General features: G+C 32.9%; 1 protein-coding gene across 1 annotated transcript in view; it reads left to right on the top strand.

The window, feature by feature from the left end:
* The window catches only part of EYA1 (EYA transcriptional coactivator and phosphatase 1), an 87,826-nt gene that overhangs the window by 29,005 nt on the left and 39,430 nt on the right, over nucleotides 1-19,391 (top strand). The window contains exons 8-12 of the mRNA XM_081950555.1: nucleotides 1,929-2,066; nucleotides 5,105-5,187; nucleotides 8,044-8,230; nucleotides 10,379-10,515; nucleotides 11,799-11,882. Coding sequence (XP_081806681.1) covers nucleotides 1,929-2,066; nucleotides 5,105-5,187; nucleotides 8,044-8,230; nucleotides 10,379-10,515; nucleotides 11,799-11,882 — 629 coding nt within the window. The remainder of the gene's footprint in view (nucleotides 1-1,928; nucleotides 2,067-5,104; nucleotides 5,188-8,043; nucleotides 8,231-10,378; nucleotides 10,516-11,798; nucleotides 11,883-19,391) is intronic.

Raw genomic sequence — 19,391 nt, 5'->3', positions numbered from 1 at the left:
ATCATTACCAAAATTCTAATAATATCATTTATATTTTTCCCCTAAAGATAGAGAAGAGAGTAAAATATTAGGAAAATCTTTTTTAAATAAAGCCATCCCACAGAATAACAGGATCAAATAAAAATTTAAACCAAAGCTGTAAATAATATTTATATAATGTCTGATTTCCTTTTTCAATAAACCTCAAGGAGAAGATGATTAGCACGAAGAAGGTCTTAGCTTTCAAGCTATTCATAACTTGAATGTATAGCTTTAAACAATATTGGCATGATCCACTTGATGAGTTTCCTTTGTATGTCAAGTCATTATATTTATTTACTCCAAACAGATTGTTTTTTCAATGCAATGCAATGACTTGTGGTATGGAAACCAACCACAAAGTGAAACTCATTTACAAGGCTGCAATACACATTCATGAAGCATTTCCAAGAAGTCTCAAGATGGTGTAAATACTTTCCAGTACAGATTTTTCTGGCAATCCTTAAAGTTGGAAAAAATAGCCAAATCTTATGGCTAGTTGTTTGGTACATCTTAACTTTCTCTAGACTACCTCTGACATTTTTTTAAAAAGTCTGTTTATATTGTTATGTTGGAGAAAAAAGTTTCTAGATTGCAATTCTATATTCACAAAGAATTTTATTAATTTAATAAAGCTCAACATCTTTGGGTAATGATATGGATTTTAATTTTAGCAAGTATTTAAACCTATTTGATTTATACCTATTTTAATCTATTCCTGAAGAATCTGAAGAAAGGACTGTAAAGTTGAGAAAACATGAATTGCTTTAATGAACAGCAGAAATGGTTTTGAAGCATATAATGAAGATTATATAAACAGTAATCCGCAGTTATTGTGGATTCCTGGCACAGCCTCAATGGACATGTATTCTTAAATCCAATCAGTGCTGAAAAAGACAATTTTCTCTTTTTAAATGGCTTTTTGTCATAATTCGGGTTTGGAGCAATGCTAACTACAGAAAACCTAAGTGGATATGCATTGGTCCTAGCAACTGATAAATATAAAACATTGTTTAATTAATCTATGTTAATCATATTAAAGTTGATATACTTTATCAAAGTTCATAGACTAAATCAAAATGTTGAATGTATTTCTTTTAGTAGGGCAAAAATAGGTAATTCAAATATTTATGATATTTAAGTTTTAGAAAAATCAATTTTCATTCAAGATAAATCCCTTTTTATGAGTTGCAGTTTAGAACCACATATCTTCCTTCTTCCTTCTTTTTTACTACTACTTGGTGTTTATCAGTTTCTAGTCATAAAATATTTAATAGGAAACATCCAGAAAAAATATATTAATGACTTCGTATTTGTTAAAAGTATTATCAGATACTTCATGCCTTCAAACTAGAATGATGCTTTATTATTGATACTTCATGCTGTCCATCATGTTTCTCTCTATATAGAGAAATTTTGGAGGAAGATTTGCATTCACAAGGCCCTTATTTTATATTTACTCAACAGTTAAAACCACCAAATTTTAAAGGACATAAATGTAATATTCTATTCTGAAATTTATTTTTTAGACTAGCCCCACTGAACTCAATTGAAGTTGCTTCTTAGTAGACATTCATACAGTTGCACTCTATATAATATAACCTAGAATTTGTTGATCAACAAATTATATTATATCATATTACATTACATTGCTTTATAATATATTACAAATTATCTAGTTTATCTAGTTTTATAATATATCTACAAATTAACCTAGTTTATCTAGGTTAAATATTTAAATTATAATGATTACATTCTTTTGAAAGAGATAATTAATTGTGGTTTAGTATGCCTTTCCTTTGTGGTTTAGTATGCCATTCCAGTTCAATGCATGGATCATTGTGTGATTTATTAATGCCCTCTAAGTGTTGATCATGAACAAATAGCTTTGCTATCACTAACTGATTTAGGTGCATTGTGGGCAGGCATCAAGACAGAAGGTGGATTGACGCAAACACAGTCACCTGGTCAGACAGGCTTTCTGAGCTACAGTGCAAGCTTTAGCACTCCTCAACCAGGACAGGCTCCATACAGTTACCAGATGCAAGGTATGTATAAATGATTATAATTCATTTGGTTTTAACATATTGTTTTGATATATTAAATTCAAACTTTAATTCATTCAGTGAACCATTTGGTGACAGTTATATAATTTAAATATTTTGTATTTGGGTCATTCCACAGAAGCCCTGAATATGCCAACATAAATTATTACATGAATACAAGATTTATATTTACAATGAAAACACCATTAATGTATTTTGGATTATAAATATTCTAGCCTCGGAAGTGGAAACAGTGACAGTACAAGTTTTTTTATTGTCTGGAAATCAAAACAAACATTTTTATACATGTTTCACTGCTACACCATCTGTACATATTCATATAAATTGTAGTTAGGTGGGGCAGGATTTATTGCAAGTTAATTGTTCTTGTGTTTGAACATCTGAATACAGTGTGCGAATAAGCATTTTTCATTCAAGCCACCAGTTTTAATGATTTTGCAGTATCAACATGTTCAAAATTGTTACTGCTTTTAGAATTCCATTTCTTAAAGTCTAAATCTTAATCACAATAAAATACGGTAGTGTGGGGAAAATGACAAAAATATAAATCTAAATTGAGACAGTTATATCCATAAGTATGGGTTTTTTAATCTGAAAATTTAAAATGATCTCTCAAATTAACTTGTCGGTACAATTTAGTTAATGTTGGAAGACAACATTTGGAATTTGTTTAAGTATAAGAAATTACCAATTGCAGATTAAATGTGTCTTCAATAGTGTAGATTTTTTTCTAATAAACTATATTTTTATGCCACTATTTTTAAAAAAGAGTACTCTTTTGAAATGAGAATTGAAATGGAATGAAAAGAAACAATCTCTAAATTTAAAGTGTCAGGTTTAGCACTTAAAGACGTAATGGTTGTGAATATCTGTAGCTTGGGTGTACATGGGACAAACATCACATCAATTAAAACCAAGATCCACGAGCAGTCAAACACCACAATTCCAAATCCTTAATTTCTACCCACACTGACACCAAACAACACCAATTCAATTGGAGCAATACAAAAGTCATCGGTCACACTCCCAGCCGCCACATAAACTTGTGAGTTCATTGAAGCCTGGCACTCCATAAGCAATTCCAACAACAGACACACTGACCTACAACCAGCCTATTAACCCCTCAAAATCCAAATCAACCACACAGCCAAGTAGAGACAGTACTGACCCTCAACCAACCCACACAACCCCCGACCAGCAGTTCACCTCCTAATGACCCTGACCTGATATAATCTCCTTATCATAAGACGCATCATAAAACCCATAACAAGACCCATCACAAGACTCACTAATTATTCACAGCTAACCAATCACAAGATCCTCCCTTGACACACCCACACCTGAAGCCCTTATACACAGAAAAACACTGACATTGACATCCCTAAACTCTGCTGAAGATGTTACCTATCCCAGTGATGAAATGTTGGAAACCAACTCACAAGCTCAGAGAATGAATCCTCCCCTCAGTTTACAGAAGTGTTATGAAGAACAGAAATGTTAACGAATTAACTAGGTCGAGATTACTTTTTAGAAAACATACACAGAATCCACAATTAAGAATTAAGGTTAAAGTATATATTTAATCTGTGGTCTAAAATTACCACTTGCTGGTAACAATGACTTTATCATATAGTTATTCTATATTTGCTAAATAATAACATGATTGAGAGTAACAGTCAGTGTAGGTACTAATGAATGTGACATACTGTTTTTATTCTTAATATATGAATATTTTTTTTCTGAATGCTAAATAAAATTTGTATAACTAGCAAACATTTTCAACGCTATATAAACTTTTTATTATTTAAAACATGTCAGCCAACCCAACACTGGTGTTTTACAGATTACAAGTCTTATAATGCCTATTCAGAATTGGGAGAACATAAAAGTATATATAAGAAGCATAAAGAATTATAGATCAGTGTCATCCTATTTAGCATATCTCTTTCTTTTCATTTTTGGGTATAAGTTCAGTTTGCTTTAAAAATAGTTACAAAACTATATAACATTGCTGCAACAGAGAATGAGTTTTTCTTCTTTTTCATAATCCCATTATCAAATGAGTAAAACAGTAAAAGGGTTATTTACTTCAATTTTTCTGTATTTCTATCAATTACTGATTTTTTTCTTTATTGCTTTTTTAAAAAATCCATCCTTCACATGTTTTCCTTCTAAGTATCCATATGTTCAAATTAGCTTTTGGGCATAAAAGGAAGTACAGCTTTGTAGATAAAAACATTAAAACAAGAAGACCATCTGTCTATTTGGGAAATGAAATTGACAGTGAATTGCAGTATCTAGACCCTTTTAGTCATTGATCTTTCTACTTGAAATGCCATGTAATAATACTTTGTGTATCAGGAGAAACAGTAATTTCTCAAGAAAGAGAAAAGTGCTGCCCAAGGCTTTATAGTGAATCACACTAAAATAATTTATAATTATCTGTGCCACTATTAGACATAACACAGGTTTGCCTTTAACTAAAACTGTTTCTTTCTATAGCAAGAAGGTATATGTAGTGATATTAAACTGCTTAAACTGAAAACTCTGAATATCTAGTTTCTTCCAGGATCAATAGAAATTAATTTTAACATAGTTTATCTCCTGTCCTTGAATTGTTAGCCATGATGGGAACAGAATGTTGAACTAAATATTAGGAATGTGCATTATATTTTAAATTCAAAGCATTATAAATATTTTTTTTAATCTTGAGTTCAAAACAGATTGTTCTCACTTTACTGTTCTGCGCTTTGAACAGTTCTGTTTCTGATTTGCAACTGCTTTTTTTTTAGTTCAAATGGGGCTAATATGTTGAGCACAAAACGGAGTTGTCAAAACAGCACTGCAACACTTCCATTAAGATTGGAACAACCATGTTTATCTTAAGATTGTTTTTCAATCTTGAAATAGAACATTTCAAATTCAAAATATGTTTCAGATCCCTGCAAGACATGTTTTAGTCTAATTGAATGTAGTTATACTAAAGATTTATATACTTTCTCTTTAATGTTTTATTTCAGGAAGCGGTTTCACAACATCGTCTGGAATATATGCTGGAAACAATTCACTTACAAATTCTACTGGATTCAATGGTTCGCAGCAGGTAAATATGAGAGGTGGGGTTATTTGAAACATTTTTCTCACTTTTTATTGAAGTATCAGTGTACCTTTTCTATAAGAATGAACATTGACTTCCTGCCCTTTGTTTATAATCTTAAATACATGACACAAAAAGAATATGCAATGGATAGACAAAAGCAGAAAAAGAAACACTTGGTAGGATTGTGGAAATTAATTGAAAAAGTGTTTTAGATGGCCTGCAAGCATGAGTACAGCCTCTCCCTGCCATTCCGTGAAGTAGCTCAACCTTTTTAAAGCAAATCATAAAGAAAATGCCATTACATTATGAGTTGCCTTAATTTTAATGAGCAGTTGAAGTAGTTGGGTTGCTTTAATTAATGCCAGAGAAATGGTATGGTTTGATGAGCTCTGAAGCATTTCTGAATATTTTCAGTGTTTATACCCTTAATCTTTTTCACTTGATATACTTCTATACATATTAATATCTTACAAAACATATTTTCTTCCCCTGTGAGTTTATCCCATTTCCTAAATTGTCATTTGTTCTTTAAAAGTTCACCTGTCTCTTTTTAAACATCACAGCAATATCAGTACCTACAACTTTTTCTTGACCCACTTACTCTTGCTTGCCATTTTAATTTGATCTTTATCTAGTTTCTCTGTGATCAAACCATGTCAGTGTATTTTCTTCACATGAATCACTCACTTTTGTATTTAATCCACACCTCTAATGTTGCCACAAGACCTTATAGACTTATCCAAATATAAACCACCAAGAGGACATCGTACTCACTTTTCATTTGACATTAAACCATTTTATTCATTCTTACATTTCCTTTATTTCTATTATATACCACATTACTGCTTTTGGCAATCAACTTTTAGCTGATATGTTCATTCAAAACATTTCAAATTAAAGACTATTTACTCTACTATATATATTTTTATTCAATGAAATAAATATTATTTCTCACCTTTGTACATTTCTGAATTGTATACTTGAACAATAAATATCTAGTCTACCCATTTCATGCCCAGCATGAAACCTAATTGAATTTCCCAGATGCTCACTTCTAGTACTCATAATTAAAGTACAACACCTTCCAAAGCACACTTACTGTAACAAACAAAATATGTATATTTTTGTATTTATTTTTGTTATATTTTATTTTCACAAGGATGCAGTACAATATTCTTCCAATGACGTGTAATGGATGCAGTCTTCACATACATGTTAAACAAGTTGTACTACCACTCAAAAAGAAATCATTAGCATACATTAAAATTCCCTCATTTATACCACTTTTACTTGAAAACTTATTAGTTAACTGTCTTACAGCAATCATTACGTGAAGTGTTAATACCACTTTATAATGCCTTGGTAAGGCCACACTTGGAATACTGCATTCAGTTCTGGTCGCCACGATGTAAAACAGATGTGGAGACTCTAGAAAGAGTGCAGAGAAGAGCAACAAAGATAGGGGACTGGAGACTAAAACATATGAAGAACGGTTGCAGGAACTAGGTATGTTTAGCTTAAGAGAAAGAAGGACTAGGGGAGACATGATAGCAGTGTTCCAATATCTCAGGGGTTGCCACAAAGAAGAGGGAGTCAAACTATTCTCCAAAGCACCTGAGGGTAGAACAAGAAGCAATGGGTGGAAACTAATCAAGGAAAGAAGCAACTTAGAACTGAGGAGAAATTTCCTGACAGTTAGAACAATTAATCATTGGTACCTCTTGCCTCCAGAAGTTGTGAATGCCCCAACACTTGCAGTCTTTAAGAAGATGTTGGATAGCTATTTGTCTGAAACGGTATAGGGTTTCCTGCCTAGGCAGGGGGTTGGACTAGAAGACCTCCAAGGTCCCTTCCAACTCTACTATTGTATTGTATTGTATTGTATTATTCCTTTTCCTCAATTATCTTCGACACTATTGTGTATTTCCCTTTTAGTTTGACACATACCTGAAAATGTATAAATCATTCTATGCATAGAATTGTACTAGTGAGGAGTGAATGTCCTTGGTGTTCTCTGAGCTTGGTTTTTTTCTTGTAGACATTTCATTACCAAAACCAAGTAGCATCATCAGTGAGCACAACCAAGTTTTGGAAGCAACAAGTACCTCCAATTTCAACCCTGAGCTATAATTAATCTCTTTTATCAATGTAGTAGTTCCTATATAATGATCAGCTGCATTAAGAGAGAGAAACAGCCTGGAAAAAATTGATTTTTCAGTGTGCTAATGGAATTGCTCTCCTTCTATCACCTTCCATCATCAAAGGGTGCCAGAGCCACCTTTTAAAAAAAACATTACAAAGCAAATACAGGTAGTCTTCAACTTATGACTTCCATTGAGCCCCAAATTTCTTTTGCTGAGTGAGATAGTTGCTAAGTGAGTTTTGCCCCATTTTACAACCTTTCTTGCCACATTTGTTAAATGAATCACCAACGTTGTTAAATTAGGAACACAGATGTCAAGCTAATCTGGTTTATAGACTTTGCTGGTCAGAAGGTTGCAAAAGATCATCACGTGATCCTGTGGTGGATTAATCAAGGACTACTTGTACTTCACCCAGAAAAAGACAATTTGATATTATGGTATCTGGAACTTTGTGGTTTATTTTTACTTTAGTAAGAGAATTTTAAAGCTTTTTAAAAATTCAGTTTATAACTTTCATTTTCCAAATTTAATTCCATTTTTGTAGAAACAGTTTCTATAATTATCTGTGCTTTAAAAATAAGTGCTAGAACAATAATTTATTTAAGGCTAAGGTAACAGAAAATGGATACAGAATTTCAATTTATATTAGAAGTAAATAAAATGTAATTGCATGCTGATGGAAAGTGTAATTCAGCATTTCTCTTGCCTCTGATAGGAATATCCATCTTATCCCACCTTTGGCCAGGGTCAGTATGCACAGTATTATAATAGTTCTCCATATCCCCCACATTATATGACAAGCAGCAACACCAGCCCAACAACTCCTTCCTCCAATGCAACTTACCAACTTCAAGAACCACCAACTGGCATCACAAATCAAGCTATAACAGATCCTACAGCAGGTAATTGTACTATTGTATTACCTCAATAAACATATCAGATGCATAAAGATACATTTATGTTACAGAAAAGTACAGTACAGAAAAGATGGGTGGAAGGTAAATTGTACAGCAATGAATTTTCAGGTGCAAGATTTTCTACGGTTTTTGCAAAATAGTCAAAGTTTGCAGTAATAAAAATTGCAAGAAGAGGAATAGTATTTAAAGAATCTGATTTCCTTACCGAAACTATTTTAGGTGCTGGGCTAAGAGTAAGAGTGAAGTTTTGTAGCTGGTTATATTGTATGTGAGTATGCTCAAACAAACTCAGTGAGATTTGCTTCAGAATAAGTTCATAAAAATAGTTTGAAATTTTTTTGAGAAAAACAAATTATTTAGCCACAAAACATTAAGTGCAGGTTTTCCCAGTGGCGGGTAGAGAGGAAGGACATGTAGAATTGTATTTCTGATACAATTTAGAATTATTACAATAATTTAGAATTATTTACGGCACAACCAAAATTTCAAACTAGAATATGTATTAACTTTAAAGTAAATTAAATTACAACAAGTTAGGATCAAAAGATTATTATTTTTACTTGTTCTCCTGGAAACAACAGATGAGAAGAAAAAGAACTAGAGCAAACCACAAAATACTGTACAAAGACCTATAAATAGAAGTAGAATGGCTATGGCAAGGGGGTTGGACTAGAAATCCTCCAAGATACTTTCCAACCTTATTATTCTTTATTCTATGTACTAAAGCAAAGATAGTACCAATAGTAACAGGCACCTAAGGTTCAATCCCAAAACAACTTGTCTATAGAAAGTTCAATGTGTTGAACATCTTCTTTCTCTATTCCCTGTTGTATTTTGCTTATACTAAAAAAGGACTTAGACAACATAGCGGGGTTATACCCCTCTGAAGAATTTTTGTTCTGACTGGCAAAGTGGAGAAGGAAATGTTTGAAAATTCATTTCATTGATTTTAGTAGCTGAATGTGCTTATATATGATTAGAATTAGAGGCAGAAATAAAAATTTGCATATTCAGATAAGAGTTTCAGGCACTAAGCTGATTTAATTCGGTGAATACATGAACTAGTATTCTTCTCTTATTAAGTTATCAAATAGCTGTTATTGGCTTACATCTTTAGATATCAATACTTCCAAATGAACAAGCACTCTAGTATTCACCTGAAAATTGTCATAAAACCATCAGAGACTTTTCTCTCCTTTTCCAAAGGAAAATATTGCTACTTCAATATAGATTGACTTTAGGTTGTAATGCAATAGATTGAGGAAGGGTCCTTATAGTAAAGTACTCATGGACCTTCTCAGGAATAAATATAAGATAAATAAATATATATACATTCAATTTTTTGAAGAAATTGAATTAATTATACAAAGGAAAACCGAAACTATTATTGTAAGTCTATCATATTATGAACCCTGACCTTCCTGAAAAATCTCTATGGGAATCTTAATTCATATTATTTTCATTAACCCTATAATATAGTTAAAATTGATCATGAGCTTAAACCATGAGTAAGAATGTAAAATTAGGCACACATGTGCTTATTTTGATAAGTACTGAAACCAAATTCTGTCCAAAATTTCTTTTGTACAAAGAACAGTTGTTTTGGCTACTGAAAAACACCATGATGTTTTTTCAGAAAAAAAGAATAATTGGAAGGATCTTTTCAAATAAATCTCTCCCAACAAACTCTCAAAATTTATTTTTTTGTCTTTATAAAAATTGACATACCAATTTAGCCCCTCATTCATCATTAGCTCAACTTAAAGTAAAAGTGTTATGATGATAATTTTTAAAACATGGGAAACAAAAAAGTATTCTTAATTGAGATTGTTGAAATTTAGGCATTCTTAACTTTAGATGGAACATATTTTGAATTCTTAAAAATTAGAAGTCATTTTTTTGAAGCAATAAGCATTTGATAATAGGCAAGAAGTGAACTTCCGTTATCTATTGATTGTTGTGGTTAAGATTAGAAAGAGCTCTTTCAGGTATGCTAATATTAACCCAAAATAAATGCTACAGTGAACACAAGATAATTGTATTGGCGAAATCTGTACAGTCTACTTAAAATTATGAAATTCAGAAAACTGCAATTGAATTAAAATATGAGCAATTTTCTCTTCTCTTTTCCAGCAGAGTACAGTACAATTCCTACAACACCAGTTAAAGATTCAGAGGCAGATAGGTTGCGTCGCAGCTCGGATGGCAAATCACGTGGCCGAGGCAGAAGGAATAACAATCCTTCACCACCACCTGACTCTGACCTTGAGGTACAAAACAGCTATTTTATTTGTATATTGATTCATCCTTTTCAGCAGCATTAGGGAGAGTTGGTAAGAAAAGCAAGGTGATTTCATGAAAACTCTTGAAAATTAGATGAAACAACACTTAGCAACACTTGTATTTTTACAAGTGAGTTTTCTTCTATAAAATTATTCATCTGTAGATAAACTCCTATTGTTTCTTTCTCAAGGTAAAAGTTACATAATCTTTTCAAACCTTGCATTTTCAAAAGAAATACCATATTTTTCTGACTATAAGACGCACTGGTGTATAAGACACACCAAGATTTCTAAGACGTAAGTAAGAAAAAAATTTTTTGCCTTCTCTCAGCCCCCAACAGCCCTCTGCAGGCTTCAGCAGGGCTAGAGCAAGGCAAAAACATCCCCGTTTTTGCCTGCAGAGTGCTGCTGGGGGCTCAGAAAAGGCAAAAAGCCTCAGTTTTTGCGAAAAATGAACCATTTTTCACCCATTTTTTGCCAAAAGGGGGCATTTTTGCTTTGCCCACCCCTGCTGAAGCCTGCAGAGGGCTGCTGGGGGTTGAGGGAAGGCACAAAAGCCTCAGTTTTTGCAAAAAAACAGCCGATTTTTGCAAAAATGGGATGTGGCGGCGGGGCTTCAGGAGCCCAAAATAGGCTGTATTTGGTGTATAAGATGAAGCAACATTTCTTGGGGGGGGGGGGAGAGAAGGTGCGTCTTATACTCTGAAAAATTGGTAACTAAATTATAATTAATATTCTAGTAAGTTGATTGTATTGATGGATATGACAAACAACTAATGAACTAAGAGTGTGTGTTTCCATTAAAAAAAACTTTTATTGTATAATTTGTGTTTGAATTTATAACATTCAACAATTAATTGACTATACCCTTATTGCTATAAATATTTATATCTAGCTTTATGACAGATATATTTTATGACAGATATATGCATGGACTAAAGCTATGCTTACTTCAAAAATTATTTGGAAGATATATTTTGAAAAGCAGAGGAATATGAGCATAGTATGTCCCAGTACCTGAATTATTTTTAGAACTTTGCATAAACATGAAAAAGATATGGCTGCTTTAATAAGCAACCACTTTATATCTTTAGAAATTTTATAATATGTCATCATTGTTGACATTCTATTATAGTATGGACATTGATCTAAAATTGAATAAAAATAGATACGTTTATAATAAATACAACTTTCAGAACAATTATTTTAGGTAATTCTACTATACTTTTTAAAACATGACAAGAGTAAATATTTTTATTTTATTTTTATAGAGAGTTTTCATTTGGGATTTGGATGAGACAATCATCATTTTCCATTCACTTCTCACAGGATCATATGCTAATAGATATGGGAGAGTAAGTATGAAATACAACATTTGTATATGCGTGCATGCAGAAGCAATCTATAGAAAAAAGTAATGATTGAAGCTAAAAGTAAAATAAAAAAAATGTCATTTAGGTTTCAGTTCTTACGAAGCATTGAAAGTAAATGGTCAATTCTGGAGATCATCTGGAAATCTGAAAAGAAATAACACCCTGGAAACATCCATATTGTAAAGAAATCAATACAAATGTTTCTGTGTAGTTCATCAGGAGCTGATAGTGATTTCAGAAAACTTTTAACAAATAATTTTAAAAGTAAAGTCATTTATAAACTTAAGTTGCTTTTCAAACAAATAAATACATATTTGTATTTTAGTTGTAGTGTCTCTATAACAATACACTAGGAATCCATGGTTCAATGTCTTTCTGTTGACATAATTAAAATTATGAATAACTTTTCTTTATTACTGGTATATAAATTCCCTACTGAATTCTAGATGAGAAAATGTTTGCCACTCTAAAAAATAGCATATTTTTAAATACATAAAATGTCCATTTTTCCACTGGATAAAAGAAAAAAGGTACAAAATTATTAAATGAAATTTGTAATGTTAGAATTGTAAAATGAAGTAAATCCAACTTATGATACAGATAAAAATGTTCAGTTTCAGCTTTTTAATACTAGACAAATAAAATATGCAATGGGAATTACATAAAGAACTTTCTATATATCCTGTCAGTATTATCTGTTTTTTTTAAAGATTAGTATATCACAAACTGTACTGATACAATGTGACTGTAATGAAAAATAAATCTTGATATTAAATAAATGGGCTGATGAAAATTGGTTACATGGTACAGGGTTATAAAAGGATAAAATATTTCATTGGTGAATGGATTATGTGACATCAAGTTTTGGTGATCAAATAGCTAGATTTTCTCCATGACAATCTCTCCCTTCCAGCTCCATGATTTTATGGCAGAAAGCCCTCTGAACAAAGCCTTCTTCAGAGGGCTAGGTCTTTGCATAATTTGTCCAAGTAGAATAATTTGAGGATGGCTGGATGTACCTCTGGTGAAAACTTTAGATTGATTTGACTTTGACCCAATTGTTTATTTTGCCTATCTATAGAGTTCAGGAAACTCTATAGGAAACTTTTTAAACATCATATTTCAAAAGTAAAGGTTCTCTCTGTCCAACTTTAAATTTGCCTGCACAATTCTGACCTATATAGACCCATCAGGGCATCTGAATATCTTTTCCTAGGCCTTTGTTGTTTCTACAAAGTGCTAATTTGCAGCATATTTCTTGAAAGCTGGTCTCCCTCACCATTCCCTGTTGATAGTTGATCCTGTCAAACCATCTTCTGTTTCAACATTTTTATAGTCATTTTAAGGCTGGTTGTTGTACCTGTTATAGATAGTCTTCACCTAACTAACAGCTGGGACCAGCAGTTCTGCCAGTTAGTGTCACAGTAATTGATACATCACATGACCACAACATGAAATTTTATTGCTGGCTTCTCCATTGACTCTTGATTGTCAGAAAATGGTTATGAAGTGTGCAAACAGTGATCATGTGGCTGTTCAAAGCTGCGATGATTAGGGCACTTGGCAACCAGTTGTGAACAGCTTGCCATGTATTCAAAATGTTGTCTTGTGACTGTAGGATAGTGCACTATTTTACAGCATCTGGAAGTACTCCACACACGATAAAGCACCCATTCAAAAACCATCATGACTACAAATCACTGGTGGTAAGTCAAGGACTACCTGTAATGGCAATCACTACTGAGGCACACTGCAAAGATCATAATTGGGCCATGAAGCTAATTTTTCAACACTGTTGTAGGTTCAAATGGTTGCTGAATGAATGATCAGAACTAAGGACTATTGTAGAAATGAAATTCAGACAAATAAATGATTCAATTTAGGATTGCATCTCTTTTTTAAAAAATGGTGCAGATATGTATAGCCTGAAGTAGGCGATAGAGTTAAAAATTAACTATATAGAAGATACATTGCTATCCCCTTTTTTACTACAGTAAAATTCTATATTATTATTTTAAATGTACTTTTTACGTACTAAAAGTCAGCATATGATATACATATTTAACTTTAATAATTTAAGAAAGAAGATAGGAACTAATAATAAGTAATATTTAGAATGAAGGAAATGAGGAAAAATGAAATAAAAGAACAAAGCCAAAAGTGCAGGAAAAATGAAAAAAATATAAAGAAGTGACTTCCAATTTTCTTTTATAAGGACAAGTGAAATTTAAACTCTTACTCTGTGGTTAGACCATTACTTACATGTTACTATAATATAAATTATATTTTTTCCAGTTATTTATCCATTAGTCCTAAAAGAAAAGTGTAGTTTCAGATTTTTCAGCAATAGCCTTGAATAAAGCTTGGTGAGGGGAGCAGAAAGTAGGAAGCCTACATTAACAGAAAGCATAACATTGGATTTAATTATTGATATGGACATGAACAAATGGTTGTTTGTGACACTCATTTAATCAATTTTTTTCACATTAATCATGATAGCAGTAAAAGTCCTAGAGGATAGAATTATTATATTTTCTCAGGAATAAAGTATATAATTTGAATGCTGTTGAAAAACAGTTTTCTATGAGCATTACCTTGAATATAAATAACTAACAGCTGTGTACATATTATGCTGAAAAGAAAGTATAGAAGTAGTGGGATATGTTCTTTGAATATATGCAGTGATGTCTTCTGTGCATCTGTAGCTATTGGTTTACTACTATAAGTAGTTTACTACTTATTAGTTCACCAGTGACCAGCTGGGATGCATTATGAAGTGGACAGGTCCTCCTGCCTGACAGCCCAAATTTTCCCTGCAAAACATGGAGAAAGAATTAGAAAGTAGAAAAAGTAAAATAATTCAAATAAAACATCAAGTTATATATTGGTATTATGTACATGAATGTCAGGCTTATGTAATGACTTTTTTGTGTTCTCATTGTCAAATACTGTTTTTTTTATTCTTCAAAGAGAAAAGTGATTGTTTTCCAGTTTAGATTAAATGGAAACTAAGTTGATTCAGATCAAGAAAGCGGTAGGAAATCACTGTGCAGAAGACCATTAAAAAAGACTGGAACTTAGCTAAAATTCTGATAATTTGTTTATGTAGCGGTACTTATGGTTCAACACTTATCATTTGAAGTTTTGTAATATTAATATGAAGTTATTTTTTCTTTGATTTAATTGTAAGAGATATATGTTATAACATGCTACATAAAAAGAAGGGGAAAGCCCAACTTCATTCATAGAAGTATTCAATTCTGACTTTCCAGCTAACTAGAAAATAAGCTGAGGCAGGGAAAAAACCTGAACTTTCCTGTTTTTCAACTCTTATTTCACCAGAAAACAAAGGGAGCAAGAATTTTAAGATGACATGCTAATATGGGCAGTAATAAATCCTAATAAATATGCCATTTGTATTTATAAATGGTACTTTTTAAATGGTTCATTGCACTTTTCAAACATTTAATTTTGCAATAATTATTCAAAAAAGAATTAAAATAACAAAAATTGAGAATCTAGTTTTCCATTATTTTATCTCAGTCTACATGCCAGTTCTGGCCACTATTGTTTTGAATAGTGTTGAAGTATAGAATCTTTAAAACAATGTTGCGCTATTTAATATTTAGATTCTCTGTCAGGATATTTATCCTATAGACAAGGTCTAAGTGAGCAAAGAGATTTTATCTCCAAAGACACGTAGAGGGTTAAAACACAATCAGCTCTAAATCAGCTCTAAATAAGATATTTTTTTTCTTCTAGTTGAATGTATATGAGAGTTTGTAGTAGAAAACTGATAATGATCATAATAATAGGGTTCTGTCACTTTGAATGTGGGAGAAATGAAGGTAATTGAATCAATGGTAATTGTGTGGACAATAGCTTAGATTTAGAGAAGAATTCAGGACTACAAGCTTTGTTCACCATTGGACTGAGAAGTTGTGAATATAAGATTTCTCAATTACTGTAAACTTGTACGTGTCTAGCATTTAATTTAGCAATAGCTGAATTAGTTATCTCTTGAAACCCTACAAATAGGAATTTATGTAGATTGTCTTTTCATTTTATTTAAGTTTAAATAATAAGTAAAATAATATGATATAACTTTACAATAATGATTACCTGTTTTTAATGATCCTATTGAATTTAAAAAAAAAGCTACTTGCAAGATGGTCCATGAATAGCTAGCATTTTAACTTTATCTCACTTAACTCTTTCATGTTCTTTAAATTACTTGCATCTGATCTTTATTTCTTTATCTTGGCCCCCAAACTTATCTTCACTTTGAAATTGAATATGTTTATTTTTTGTTTTCTAATTTTGGTACTCAGTTTTTTGTAACTACCACTGCTATACTATAGGGAAGCTGATTGGTTTGTTTGATAGTTGTTATTTTGACACTTGCAAGCATCTTGTTCTCATCTTTCATTATAGCTGCCACAAAATTGGGAACGGGGCACTACTTTAATGTGTTGGCAGTCTTTATCTTCCTACTGGCGATTGTGCATATGCTATATATTTTTATTTTGATTCTTCTTGTCAGAGAGTCAGTTCATAGGTTGTTACAGAGCTGACCTGTGCTATCAGTTCTTTTGTTATTACTTGTACTAAGTCTTGTAGCCCTGGACAACTATAGTGTGGCTCCATAAGTTCATAAAAAATAAACAAATAAAAGTTTGTTCTTTATATATAGTATATATTATATATTAAAATGCAACCCAAAGCAATTCCTCTGCACTTTATGTGGCCCAGGCAAGCCAAAGATTGAACAATCATTTTATAAATTATCATTTATATCAGACGTTCCTTCTATTTTTCCAATTTTTATTTCAGTGTTTTGTATTGCTCTACCGTAGGTAGCCCTTGACGTATGACCACAATAGGGACCAGAAAATCCATCATTAAGTGATATGGTTATTAAATTTTATGATCTTTTTTGACACAGTCATTAAGTGAATCACTATGGTTGTTAAACTCAACATCACATGACTGCAACTTGCAGCCTTTTCTATTGGCTTCCCAATTGACTTTGTTTGTTGGAAACTGTCTGGAAAGATCACAAATGGTAATCACATGACCACAGATGCTGCTACCATCATAAATGCATGACAAGTACCAAGCACTTAAATCACAATCACATTATTTGTAGGGATATTGTGACAGTCAGTGCAAGGACTGGTCTTACTTTTTTTTTTCAGTACCATTTTTACTTCAAACAGTGACTAAACGAATAGACATCGAGTATGGACTGTCTAAATTGTTTTTGGGTGTTCTATTGTCAACTTTTTTTCTGAACTTCTTCCAATTCTGAATTCCTGAATAGTTTATTTCTAATAATCTCCTTTTATCAGCTAATAGTTGTTCAGCAATATTTGAGTTTGAATAAATTCTTTTTAAAATTCAAACATTCATTTTAAGTAGCTTCATATTTTTGGTTCCAATTTTATAATAGCTTGGTTTTTGAATCACAGTATATTGTTGCCCTTTTTGTCGTTCTTCTTCTTCCAATAATACTACATGGCTAAGTTCTGGTTACCCAGACATCCTGAGTCCTGATGCCCACTTGCCATTAGCTATCCAGGAACTCTAACACCTGAGGCGGTCCTTGCTGAACCAGGTCATTGACTGATCAGGTCATTGAATCTGGTACAGGATTCTTTTTCTATTTACTCATTATAGTTAATGGACTGACAGATACACATAGTCAGACTCTTTGAGACATCTCTGGCCTGAATGACTCTTCTGATAAAATACACTAATGCCAGCAGAGCTGTCAACCTCAACCGAGTATTAAAACCCCATCCCCCTGACAATGGGTGTCCATGGGGGAAATTATTATTGTTATTGTGTTGTGATTTATTACATAGTCATCCAAATGTTTAGACATCTTTGTCCCTCCCAGGGATCTGGGATAAGCTGATTTTGTTTAATAATGTTTTAAGGTATCATAATAGGATGTAAGCTTCCAAGTAAAGCTGCCTTTTCCAATTGACTGATAGTGATTTTGTCAATGCTGATGGTATTCTGCTGGTACTCCAGATGTTTTGGAATTGTACCTAAGGCAGTTATTATTATTGGTACTATATTTCTTTTGACATAGTCATTCTACTTCTAGGTCTTTGTGTTTTATAAATTTGGGCATTCTTTCTCACATGCACCATTCCAACTTTTTTGCCTTTCTTATTGACAGTTATTAAGCCTGGAGTGTTATATGGAAGGAGCTTGTCTGTTTGAATTGTAAACCCCATAGCACTTCAGGTTTTTTTTTCATTTTATATTACCATGTCTGTCTTGTGGCCCCACCAATTCTTCATTGTAGGCAAGTGGTATTTCTTGCAGATATTGTTGCTACTTTGTCATGCCATTGTTTTTAATGAGTCTGGGCGATATTCTTGCAGCAACTAAGTAGGTGGTCCATTCTTTCTTCAGCTTCTTTGCAGAAATGGCATTTGCTGTTGGTTGCTTTCTTCTTTCTCTTCTTTTTCCTAGTCCTTCATTTTATTTCCATTTTGGGCTGATGAATTAATAGAGCCATAGTCAACTGGAAGGTTTAAATGCAGGTCACCACTGTGCATTTTATTTAAAAGTCAAGAAGGGATTTTTTCCCTAAGAAAAGACTACAATGAAATATTAGGCTGTATCTCTATATGTACAGTAGTTATCCTAATATTGATTAGGCAGTAATACATTTAACTTGGAATAAAAAACAATACTGGAAGGACTGATGCATAATATTTATTATAGTATAATATCTTTTTTGTCTTCTCACTGAATTCACTGGGATTTAATCCAAGAAAATAAAAGTGTAGCTCCCTTCAACTTTTGCTTTTGGTTTCTATTCCATCTTTATCTTCAGATGTAATAAAATGTTATATCTTCAATTCTTTTTTCCAGTAAGAATTTAATTGTTCCTTCCATATGTGAGCATTCTTATCAGTGGTGGGTTCCTACCAGTTTGGACCGGTTCAGCCAAATGGGTAGTAACTTGGCCTGCCATTCCCCTGAACTAGTTCTCTTGGCAGCACCATAGGCACCGCCATCTTGTTTTTTGCTTCTGCGAATGCACAGAAGCATTTTTAAGTACTGCACATGCATGTATAGCGTGCATCAAGCATGCACAGAGCATCCCTGAGCAAACCAGCAGTAGCAGCAGCTGGAACCCACCCCTGATTCTTATGTATGTATATATAAGTGTATACCAGTGGTGGGTTCCTGCCGGATCGCACCGGATCGCGCGCTCCCTTTCGGCGCTAAACCCGGAAGTACGGTCTTGCCCCGCCCCTGGCGACGCGACGACGCTTGCCTGCGCTCCACCAGCTTGGCTGGGAACAGAGACGTTTCTCTGCTCAGCAATGTCTTCAGTGGAGTGGTGGCAGCCTGGCAGGCTGAGCCTGCGTCCCTTTCAGGCGCTCCGCTCCGCTGAGGAAATGTCTCCGTTCCCAGCCAAGCTGGTGGAGCGCAGGCAAGCGTTGTCGCGTCGCCAGGGGCGGG

Source organism: Natrix helvetica (genome assembly GCF_964273705.1).
Source record: "Natrix helvetica genome assembly, chromosome: 4".
In the NCBI taxonomy this organism is placed as follows: domain Eukaryota; kingdom Metazoa; phylum Chordata; class Lepidosauria; order Squamata; family Natricidae; genus Natrix; species Natrix helvetica.
This window is presented reverse-complemented; position numbering and strand designations above follow the sequence as displayed.